This window comes from Penaeus vannamei, chromosome 11 (assembly GCF_042767895.1).
Source record: "Penaeus vannamei isolate JL-2024 chromosome 11, ASM4276789v1, whole genome shotgun sequence".
Classification (NCBI taxonomy): domain Eukaryota; kingdom Metazoa; phylum Arthropoda; class Malacostraca; order Decapoda; family Penaeidae; genus Penaeus; species Penaeus vannamei.
Window position 1 is genome coordinate 30,856,401 of NC_091559.1, and position 12,720 is coordinate 30,869,120.

General features: G+C 36.8%; 1 protein-coding gene across 4 annotated transcripts in view; it reads left to right on the forward strand.

The window, feature by feature from the left end:
- The window catches only part of LOC113802689 (nucleolar protein dao-5), a 10,196-nt gene extending 1,391 nt beyond the window's left edge, over positions 1-8,805 (forward strand). For 2 of the 4 annotated variants that reach the window (XM_070127215.1, XM_070127214.1), the window contains exons 2-6: positions 785-928; positions 2,292-5,099; positions 5,294-5,441; positions 6,391-6,489; positions 6,930-8,805. In XM_070127215.1, the coding sequence (XP_069983316.1) occupies positions 785-928; positions 2,292-5,099; positions 5,294-5,441; positions 6,391-6,489; positions 6,930-7,054 (3,324 nt within the window). In that variant the 3' untranslated portion in view covers positions 7,055-8,805. Of the gene's footprint in view, positions 1-784; positions 946-2,291; positions 5,100-5,293; positions 5,442-6,390; positions 6,490-6,929 lie in introns of all 4 variants that reach the window. The other 2 variants (XM_070127216.1, XM_070127217.1) reach the window with 1 other exon arrangement.
- Positions 8,806-12,720: the final 3,915 nt, after the last annotated feature.

A 12,720-nucleotide genomic window follows, 5' to 3' on the forward strand; every position in this document is an offset into this window, starting at 1 on the left:
TACTGTGATTTTCTCTTCTTCTTCTTCTTCTTCTTCTTCTTCTTCTTCTTCTTCTTCTTCTTCTTCTTCTTCTTCTTCTTCTTCTTCTTCTTCTTCTTCTTCTTCTTCTTCTTCTTCTTCTTCTTCTTCTTCTTCTTCTTCTTCCTTCCCTTCCATTGTCTTTCTTTCTTTTTTCTTTTCTTCCTTTCCTTTCTTTACTTTTTGTTTTTACTTCATTTTCTTTCTTTGTCTTCTTCTCCCACTTTTTCATTTTCTTTTTTAGTTCTCTCTTTTGCTTTTATTATTATTATTATTATTATTATTATTATTATTATTATTATTATAGTAATTGGTATTAGTAGTAGTCAAAATTGCAGTAGTAATGATAATGGTAATATTATTATTAATACTATTACCATTATTATTATTATTGTCATCATTATTACTGTTACCACTACTGCTGTTATTATTACTATTACTGCTATTATTATTATTACTATTATTACAATTATTACTATTATTACTTTTATTACTATTATTACTATTATTACTATTATTACTATCATCATCATCATCATCATTATTACTACTATTATTGTTATTTTTATCATTCATCTACTTTTACCATTTTATAAAAGCTTATTCTTAACCCTGTGTTCTTCCTACAATTATTTTAATAGTTGAATATTTTTCATTTATTGGAAACATTCAAACAAAGTATCTCTTCTATTTTTGTGGTTAATCTTCATTGACATAAAATAACTATAGTTCTCTCAATCCTTGATACAAAAACTAATTTACACAGATGAACACAGAGGAGACCAAGGCTACTGCTGTGACCACAAGTGAGGACAAACAGCTGTCCAGAATACAGAAGCCTAAGCCAAGCACCCCCAAGATAGGAAAGCCTGTCCGTTCATTTATCACAGGCAATTCACCTCTGCTGCAAGTACGTACCTTTAGCCAGTAAGTTTCTCATTCTGATTTACTGTAAGCAATAAGTTGGTGTCTGCGCAAATGGCATTAGTAATACAGTTTGTGTAATAATTTTCATTGCTTTATGGTTTGTGTAGTTGTTTTTAGTCAAAAATTTTCTGTATATTCTCCCAAGTTTTGCTTTTATTATGTGATATGGCTTTTAGTTTAATGTGCTTTTTTCCTTCCTTTCATTCCTGTGTCTATCATTATAAAGCTTTCCTTTAGATATTTGCCATGTATTGCCTGGTATTACATTTTCTGCACATTATTATTCTCCAGTTGTACCTGCCTCTGCCCTCGTTGCTTCCATTCTTTACAGTTCTGCTCCAAGACCGTCTCTTTGGCTTAGGCTTCCTTCTTTCTTTCCTTCCATTTTCTGGTTGGACTTAAGTTTTTTTGTTTTTTTTTAATGCTTCCTTATCTTCAGTCTCTCTCTCTGTCTCTCTTTATACATACATACATACATGCATGCATGCATACATACATACATACATACATACATACATACATACATACATACATACATACATACATACATACATACATACATACATACATACATACATACATACATACATACATACATACATACATACATACATACATACATATATATATATATATATATATATATATATATATATATATATATATATATATATATATATATATATATATATTTATATATATATATATTTATATATATATATATATATATATATATTTATATATATATATATTTATATATATATATATATATTTGTATATATATATAATTTATATATATAAATATATATGTATATATTTATATTTATATATGTATATATATATATATATATATATATATATAAATATATATATATAAATATAAATATATATATATATATATATATATATATATATATATTTATATATATATATTTATATATATATATATATATATATTTATATATATATATTTATATATATATATTTATATATATATATTTATATATATATATTTATATACATATATATATATATATATATTTGTATATATATATTTATATATATATATTTATATATGTATATTTATATATAGATTTATATATGTATATTTATATATAGATTTATATATATATTTTATATATATATATATATATATATATATATATATATTTATATATATATATATATATATATATATATATATATTTATATATATATATATTTATATATATATATATATTTATATATATATATATATATATATATATATATATATATATATATATATATATATCTGTGAATTAAATATTCAAAAACACAATCTTTCAATTTTCCTATCTTGCCAGATCCCAGTGAACAAGCTGAGTCGCAAGCCCATCCAGAAAAAGGAAGAGGAGCCACAGCCAAAAGGAGTCACAGAAGACAAAGAGAACAACTCGGCCATGGAAACGAAAGAAGTGGCAAATGGGATCGTGGACAGGAAGCGAGCTCTGTCCCCAGGGAATGAGGAGACACCCAGGAAGAGGCATAAGAATGAGGAGGAAGGTGGGGAGGCAGTGAAGGAGGTAAATGTGATGCAGAGGAAGAAACCCTCAGTGACAGAGGATGACATCAAGAACATCCTCAACAAAGAGTCAGAAGATGATGACTCTGGCCTGAGCAGGTTGGATAGCTCAGAGGAAGAGTCTGGGGAGGAGAACGTGGCACAGAAGAAAGCCAGTACTAAGTCAGACTCCAAGGAGGGAACCAAATCAAATGAGGATTCAGACTCTGATGAGCCCCTGGCAATGAAAGCCCCCAAGACAAAAGGACAGAAGAAGGAACCTAATGAGGACTCAGGACAGGATCTCTCCGAGCCCAAAACAGAACCAGCAAAGAGTTCCAAGATTTTATCTGAGGACTCCAGTGAAGAGGAAGATACAGTGTTGAAAAGGAAAAAGTCTGTACAGTCATCAGCAAAAGGCAAGAATGCCAAAAAGAACAAGGCTGGGACAAGTGATGATTCTGGTGATTCTGAAGATGATAAACCTCTTGCGAAGAGCAGAGGGAGGCCAAGGAAGTCTAGCAAAGCCTCCTTGCGGGAGTCTAGCTCAGAAGGCTCATCAAGTGAGTCAGAATATGAGCCTGAAGCCAAGAAAGGAAGCAAAAAAACAAAACCCAAGCCAAAGAGCAAGGTGGCAGCCAAAAACACAAAGTTGGCCAAGAAGAAATCTAGGAACAGTGATTCAGATTCTGATGATGATGAAGCAGCTCCTAAGAAGGGCAAAGGAAAAGCAGTTAAGCCAGGGAAGAAGGCAAAAAAAGCTGTGAGTTGCAGTGACTCTGATGATGAGCCACTTGTTACAAAGAAAAAAGCCAGAAAGGTCAGTCAAAAGGCTAAAGATCCAGAGAGTGATGATAATGACTCTGATGATGAGCCCTTAGTGAAAAAGAAGCCGACTCCAAAATCGAAAAAAGCAGCCAGTGACAGTGACTCTGATGATGAGCCATTGCAGAAAAAGAAGCCGACTCCAAAATCGAAAAAAGCAGGTAGCGACAGTGACTCTGATGATGAGCCATTGCAGAAAAAGAAGCCGACTCCAAAATCGAAAAAAGCAACCAGTGACAGTGACTCTGATGATGAGCCCTTAGTGAAAAAGAAGCCGACTCCAAAATCGAAAAAAGCAGCCAGTGACAGTGACTCTGATGATGAGACCTTAGTGAAAAAGAAGCCAACTCCAAAATTGAAAAAAGCAGGTAGCGACAGTGACTCTGATGATGAGCCATTGCAGAAAAAGAAGCCGACTCCAAAATCGAAAAAAGCAGCCAGTGACAGTGACTCTGATGATGAGCCCTTAGTGAAAAAAAAGCCGACTCCAAAATCGAAAAAAGCAGGTAGCGACAGTGACTCTGATGATGAGCCATTGCAGAAAAAGAAGCCGACTCCAAAATCGAAAAAAGCAGGTAGCGACAGTGACTCTGATGATGAGCCATTGCAGAAAAAGAAGCTGACTCCAAAATCGAAAAAAGCAGCCAGTGACAGTGACTCTGATGATGAGCCCTTAGTGAAAAAGAAGCCGACTCCAAAATCGAAAAAAGCAGGTAGCGACAGTGACTCTGATGATGAGCCATTGCAGAAAAAGAAGCCAACTCCAAAATCGAAAAAAGCAGGTAGCGACAGTGACTCTGATGATGAGCCATTGCAGAAAAAGAAGCCAACTCCAAAATCGAAAAAAGCAGTAAAAGCCAAGAGTGAGAGTGATTCAGACAGTGAACCACTGCAGAAGAAGAAGACTGCAAAGAGAGAGGGTGCAGAGGATGAGAAGTCTGGAGGTTCTGACAACAAGGAAGAGCAAGACAGGGAAGGAAAGAAAAGAAACAAGCCAAGTAGCTCAGATGAAGAGGAACTGTTGAGTAAGAAGAAAGGCCCAAGTCCTAAGAGAAAGAAGACAGAAACACCAAGTGAATCAGACGAGGAGCCACTGAGTAAGAAGAAAGGGAAACAGACGAAGGATGACCAATCAGGCAGTGACTCAGATGCAGAGACAAATGTGAAGGTGAAGAAGAGTAGCCCCTTAAAACAGAAAAAGGAAGACTCTGAGGATTCTGATGGAAGTGATGCAGATGCAAAGAAGATAGAATCTAGCAGCAACTCTGACTCAGAGTTGGAGCCAGAGAAGGAGAGTAAGAAGACACCCAAGAGAGGGAGAAAGCCCAAGACAGCAAAAGGCAAGAAAAAAGACTCAGACTCTGAGTCAGAGCCTGAGAAGGAGAGTAAGAAGACACCCAAGAGAGGGAGAAAGCCCAAAGCCAAAAAGGCAGCTGATGACAGCTCGGAAAACTCAGATGGCAGCAGCAGTTCTGATGATGAAAAGCCACTAGCCAAGAAAACTACTGCTAAACAAAAGACAAAAGTAGCAGAGAAAAAGTCACCTAAACCTGCACAAATGAGTGATTCAGACAGTGATGAACCTCTAGCCAAGAAGAAGAAAGAAGGAACAGGAGAGAAAGGAAAACAGGTGTCAAAGAAGTCTTCAAAAACAGACAAGGCAGATAGTGATAGCTCAGATACATCACTCAACTCAGATAGTGAGAATGAGGAATCATCAAAAGAGAAGAAGGAGGTGAAGCCAGCCAAGAAGGAAGCTAGTAAAAAGTCACCAAAGCAATCAAAGGTGAGTTTGTGGTTTTGTTTATATGGTATTCATGTTTATGTCCCATAAGTTCTCTCATTTGTTCATATTCAACGTCCCTCTGCTTTCATACAAAAAAAGGGAAATAAAGATGACAATGAGAAAATTTCCATGGCTCTCTTACATTACACTTAGTCAAACCAGCTTACTCATCAACATTGAATTAATTCATCCAGGGTGAGGACAAGCTAGCCCGCCTCAAAAAGTACATCCGCACCTGTGGCATCCACATCAAGAACTATGACAAACTTCTAGAAGGCTGCAAGAGTATTTCGGCCAAAAAGGCAAAACTCCTTGGAGTGATGGAAGAACAGGGTCTTAAAGGTTAGTATCATCCTTGTTTGGTTATCTTTAAGTATTATTTAACTGTGACAGAAGCCAAGGATTCCATATCCATTCCAGTGAATGCAAAATAAAAAATGAAAATGCTACTTGATAAAAAAAAATTCCATGTTGGACTAAAAAGTATACAAAGGCAATTTCATTTGAAAAATTTAGCTTTATTTATAAGATAATACAATGTACAAAAATAATCAATTTTTGTGTATGTCTGCTTTTGCATCCAGAGCAGCTATGATTACCCACATTTTACTTTAAAGAATTTCAAAAACATGAAGATACCTGAAAACCAGATTATCATTCACAATAATTTTTTATTTTATTGTGCAAGAAGGCGCATGATGAGTACATACATGTCAGTTATAACACTCATCAGTGTCTGTTTTCATATTTGGTAAAAGTAATATTCCTTAAAACATTACATTCCAAAAAAAAAATGACATTAAGATGACAGCATCTGGACAGAATAGATGGAAGGCATATAGATCAATTGCCTGACATGGAATAGTAGTAAAGAATTGTGACTTAAGTTGCCTATCATACAGGGTCAAAGAGTTAAATAACTTTTGTGTGTGTTATTTCTTAGATGACTGCAGTGTAATGTTTGTGCACTTAGCTATCCTTTGTACACCTTTCACAGTATTCAAGATGAGACATGCTTACAAGAATTCAGTATGATAAAAATGCTCTCAAACAATATTTTGTTTGGCTCATATGCGACAAATGGACATGGCCTAATAACTATATTAAATTGATTTTGTGGTTTAATTGAATTGTGATGAGGTATGATATCTGTGATTGTGCTTTAGGGGGGAAAAAATCTGGGGGGGAAAATGAACACTATTACATCATAGAAAGATGATATCAAACAAAAAATAACCAAAAAGTGCCTGTCCCATAGCCCACACTGACAAAAATGTGTTACTGATTTTAGGTACTCCAACCCTTGAGAAGTGCAAGAAACTTCGCAAGAAGATTGAAAGAAAGAAAGAGGTGGAGGAACTGGACCTCGGTAACATCATCGCTGATTCAGGTTAGTAGTGAATAAGTGAATGATTGTTCTTATTCTTCTTTCCCAATTTTTTCATCTTTTCATAAGATGGATGGCATGGCAGGGTTTATCTTGGAACATGCTCTGAATTGATTAAACTTGAATATGTAGAAAACTAATGTATGAACTGTTCAGATATTGTTCAAAAAAAAGAAAAGAAAGGAAAAAAAGAAAGAAAGAAAAAAAATACATACCTTTGGAGAAAAGAATGACTTAGATTAGCTCTAGAAATTATATATATATATATATATATATATATATATATATATATATATATATATATATATATATATATATATATATATGTATATATATACATGTGTGTGTGTGTGTGTGTTTGATCCCCTCACTTTTAATCCTTACTACTCTCTTCACTTACTGGTGTGTTAATAATGACCCACTGTCATTTTCTCCCCGCATAGGTCGAGGCAGGCGCAACGCACACAGCCTGTATGCCAGTCAGAGATCGCAGTCGCCGCAGTTTAACTCTCCTATCAAGGCATCAAGGGCAAGAATGATAGCGGAATCGGACTCAGAGTCTGATTAATATACTTTTTTCTTTGCCTTTTTCTCTGTGAATTTTCTTTTGTTATTATTACTATTATTATTATTATTATTATAGTTTGGATTTTTCTTGGTTAATCTTCTTAATTTTGTTGACTTTTTTCTGTTTTTTTTATGCAATTGGACTTGCAATTTATGCATTTGTTTATTTTTCAGTTGGCAGATCTATCAATCACTCCCTTAAAATTCTGTAGGGATTGACTGCAAGAAAATTGATAGATTCTTCTTATTATGAATGAATATATAAATAAACATGCCTTGAAGTATGGGTTTCTTTTTTTATATAATATTTTCATAGCCTGGTTGAGGCGTCGATAATTCTCTTTGGGGCTGTGTTAGCGTTGATATTCTAATATTTTTCTAATTAACTGCATATTAATATTTCATATAATGAGGGCTCTATATATGGATTAGAGACTTCCTTAAATATATTTATATGTAAATTGCTTTTCAACTGCCATTTTTTTGTTAATAATGTAAATTTTAGTGAGTCCTCAAACAAATAGGTATCCAGATACCTCTATCTCTTCTAATCTCAGAGTATTATTTTTAGGATTAGTTTTCTTCTTTATTCCAATATTTTTAAGTTTTATTTGTACAAGTGAAGATTAGGCCTTTTAGACCAAAGGAGGGCATTCTACTGTACCTGGAAATATTTGAAAGAGTACAATTTGATTTAACCCATTACTGCCAGGAATGTTTGGTTAAATGCATTTACACATAGATTGTTCCACAAGTGCGAAACCACCAAGGAATCAGTAGATATTATGATTATTATAATGTTATGAACACTACTAATAGCAATATAAGATAAGAGTATATTTCCAAAAATCAAGGAAAAAAGGAAACAGTGCTAGTAATTGAATCCTAGGTGAAAAAGCTCTTGTGGAGCCATCTGTAAATATAATTGGTAAACTGAATTTGCATTGGGCATGCCATTTCCATACATGGCATTCCTTGCAGTAGTGGGTTAATTTGCAGAGTATGTGGTGGGCAGTGTATGAGGTTGTTCCTGTGGTTGCTGCTTTATGAGTTTTCATGACGGTTTATAGTGTGAATGTTATTTCATTATTTGTCTATAATTTCTTTTTGTAAGAGCAATCAAATACTGATTTTTTTTTCTTTTACATAGGGATAGTTAACACCCAGAACAAAGCACAACTCAAGGACTCAGTCATAATAAAAAGCAACAAAGTTTCTTTTGCAAATATTTTCTGCCTATAGACTGTTTTAGGACAACAGACAATAGCAGACATCTTAGCCAACAATTGTAGTACATGGAAATTATTTTATGCATTTGATAATCTCTGCTGTCTTATTGAGAGATCACTGCATACATTTAATGAAGGTACATTATGATATATGTATATAATTTTTGATGGACCTGTTCTTTGAATAGAAATGCAAATACATAGTAATATAACCCACCACTACACACAGTATCAGCTTATCTTTTGCAGAAAGTAATACAAAATATCTAGAATAAGTGTTTTCCTAGAACATTTTTAATAGAATCTTTATATATATTTGTAGTATGCTTCTGTACTCGTTTCTTTAATGCTTGTGGTTTATCAGTGGACTGTGAGTTTTGACAAGACTGTGTATACAGAAACTGGGAGTTAGCTCTTTACTGTTTTTTTCTTCCTTTAAATGCTTTGGCTTCTGTTTATCTGTCTTCAGTATTAATCATAGAATGAATTTTATTTTGATAAATTTTATTAAAGTATGATAATTTATGTAATTTGCTTTAATCCTTCCACCAAAAGTGAGACAGAATGAGTAATCCACATTAACTGAATATGTAAAATTTGTATATGTATTCTTGCAAATACATGTAATTTAGTAATCTAAATACAATATTGTCATAATACAGTTACTTATAGAAGTCTTCTTTTAACCACATGCCACCGGGGATGGTATGTGTACATGCCATGCCCACTATGTGTTTAATGCAGCTATTGCTTTTATACATAGATAGCTCCATAAGTATTTTGTCACCAGTGAGCCATTTGTGAGAACTACCTGTTTCACCCGTTTACCCTTTTCCTTGATATTTAATAGTATTTTCTGGTAATTGATATTATTGTGAGTAATTTCAATGACAATATAGTAATTTTGATGTTTATTATAAAAATAAGAGTATCATTATTGATAGCATTAGTAAGAAAGGCGTTTTTCCCGCAAACTCAAAGAAAGGTGAAATCAGTTGTCGTATGGTCTACTCCCTCCCTATACCTTGCTCAATGTCGTGGGAGGGCTTAGGAGATTGGAGCCCAATTTAGGGATTGCCCTTACCTTGGACTTCAGCCCTTGTCTCAACTAATTTTGCTTGGCCTTTTCTTCTCCCTTGCTCTTCCGTATCTTCATCTCCTTCTTCTGTCCCATTCCTAAGGTGTGAGAGCCGTACTGAAGGACAAAAGGCTGGATTTATGTCAGTCATGAACGGCCTCTGGGAGCCATGGGCACGGTATTCCCTTGATTAATTGCCCAGCCCTTACCCCTTATGGGGACCCTGAGGTGTAGACCGTTTCTTTTCCTGATTTTATTCAGGTTCACCATGGCCAATAATGAAGATTCTGTACCCTTAATAGGGGCATTAAGGCTTGCCCTTTCATGAAATAGCCTATCTGAATTTGATTTTGATGGTTTTCTGACCCCCTGCCCCTCCTTTGACCTTGGCCCCGACCACTGATGCTAATACCCCCTCCTAGCCGTTTACTGGCAATTCTATCCATTCTTCCTCCCGCCTTCATCCTACTACTGCCTCTACCTCTGCAAACCTTCTGAGTACTCTCTTTGGCCCAGCCAAGTGGGATTGATACTTTTAGATTCCCCCCACAGCTCCCTACTGTGAGAATACCCTTCTCTTTCAACAGTTCCTCCAAAAACAAGTAGGCAAAGTTACCTTTCGCAGGCACTCTGATCGTTACATCAGATTACCAAGTTCGTGCACTGTCTACCCTAACTGACCTTACTGGCAAACCCATTCCTGCTGAACTTCACCTCTCTCTTAATACTTGTACTGGAGCTGTTTCTATCCCCAACTGATTGTCCCATATATAACAAGAATTGGTCAGATTGTGAAAATGACCCATTTACCTGCCTTGCTGATTATGATGCAGTAGTAGCAAAGTACTACACTGTTCCTCCCAGAGGCCAGTGTAAGTCCCATGTCAATATTGCCAAGATTAGCTTCTGTAGGCATGATTTCCCCCATGAGGTTTATATTGGTGGATTGTCCTACAATGTCTGACCATATCAACCCCTTCCTCGTCATTTCAAAAATGTTGGCATTTTGGCCACCCAGTCAAACACTCGCTCCACAACTCGCTGACCTCTATGTACCCAACCTGGCCATGACTGTTCAAATTGCCCTGCTCAGTCACGTACATGTTCCAACTGTGGTGACTCCCATAATGTATTTTAGAGGAGCTGCCCTGCCTTAAGCTCGAATGTGAAGTAGTTGTTCTCAGATTCAAACTAGGCCTCACTCTATGTGAGGCTAGACAGGAAGCATGATGACTGTGTTTCTCTTTCTACCTATTCCAAAAGTCCTTCGCTCTGCAACCCCCCTCCCATCTCATCTCTGCAAGATGTTTCTGCATCTCCCCCAGTATCTCTTCCCTCTACTCTGAACCATCCTGCCTCTACTCACCCTATCCCCCAGTCAAATCCATTTTCCAGCCTTTATCCAGATACTCCAATCTCTACCACTTCTCCGATGCCTACCCTTCCTCTCTTCACTTTACGCGTCGCACCAGACAACCTAAACGTTCTACTGCATCTTCGCCTCCTACACCTTTTCCCTCTGCTCCTCGAACGTCTATCCCCTTCTCCTCTTCACAAGACATGCTCTATTTCTCAGACTTCCCTACCCAAATCCCCTCCAGAAACTCTTGAAGTCATCCAAAAATTCCTAGACATAACCCAAAAATGTTCCACTCCCTCATCCACCCTTCAATTCCTCTATTCTAGTCCTTCTACATTCAAAGTATGCCGATATCCATCCTCCTCCACAAGTTCCCCCTGCCCCTCCTCTTCCTACTTTTCCCCAACACACCCCATCCTCTCCTCCATGTACACCGTTCCCTTTTCGTTCTCCAATGCCATTACCTCTCCCACCTGGATGCCCACGTGAATCCTTTCTGTCGCAACAGTGTCCTCTCCTCCTGACACTCTTCCCGATACTTCACCTCCTTCCCCAGTCCCCCTATCTCATCCCCCAAACTCTTCTCCTGCTACTTCTCCAACAGCCATCTCGTATTACACGTTGATTAGTTCATCAGTTTTTTCCTTAAAGCAATGTTACTATAGCTTTCCCAACAACAGATACACCCCATTCCATCCAATTGCTCTATACCCTTAACCCTTTCCTTCATTTATTTTCGATTTACATCATTTGCACCCTATTTACTCTTTTCCCTATCACACTATTCTATAACACGATAATCTTTGACATTTAATACTCTTAATACTAATCATTAACATTTATCCTTTTCACCACAATATTTTCCCATGGTGCTATATGTCCTTAGACGTCTAGCACATTTATTTGTTTCAGCCATTAACCAGAAGGTCTACTAATTGACTTCTTTGTGGCTATGCTCTGGCAGAGCCGTCTGAATGATCACGGCTCAGACCACTGATACTAATACCTCCTTGATGTTTGCTGTCAACTCTATCCATTCTGAATTATTCTCCCAGGTCATTTCTCAGCCTTCAGAATACATCCCTTCCTCTCTCCCAACATCCTCCACTCTATCTCTTCCTACACAGTTTTCTTCATTGTCTGTCCCCTCCTCCCTTATTACTACTCGACCTCTGCAAACCTTTTGATTACTCTTTTTAGCCCAGCCAAGTGGGATCGATTCTCTGTGATCTCTCCCGCAACCCATTACTCTGATAATACCCATCTCTTCCAAAAATGTTTCCAAAAACAAGTAGGCAAAATTTTCTTTTTCGGTCGTTCCGATCGTTCATGCCGTCTCACAGTTACATCGGAATCCCAATCTCGTGCTGTATCTACCCTGACTGACCTCACTGGCAAACTCCTTCCTGCCGAACCTCACCCCTCTCTTAATACTTATACCGGAACAGTTTCCATCTCACCAGCTGATTGCCCTGCTTACGAAAAGGATTGGTCAGACTGTGAAAACGACCTGCCTGCCTCGACTGTGGTGCAGTGGCAATACAGTGCTACACTATCTCTCCTAGAGGCCGCCGTAAGTCTCGCATCAATAATGCAAAGATTACCATCCGTAGACATGACGCCCCCTATGAAGTTTATATTGGTGGAGAGTCTTGCCCTGTTGGAACATATAGACCCCTTCCCCGTCAGAGTCAGAAATGTTGGCGTTTGGGCCACCCTGCCATGCGCTGTCACTCCACAACCCCCTGCTCTCATGTGTCTGGTCGTGGTTGTTCAAATTGCTTTGCACAGTCACATACGTGTAGCAATTGCGGTGAATCCAGTAATTTATTTTATAGGGGCTGCCCTGACTACAAGCTCGAATCTGTGGCGGCAGGGAGCACACCGACGAGGTTTTTCTTTTTCTGTCTATCCCAAACCTGGCCTTCACTATTCTCACCTCCCATCTTTTCAAGATGTCTCTGCATCTCGGCCCTCTATCCCTGGTCATCCTACCTCTA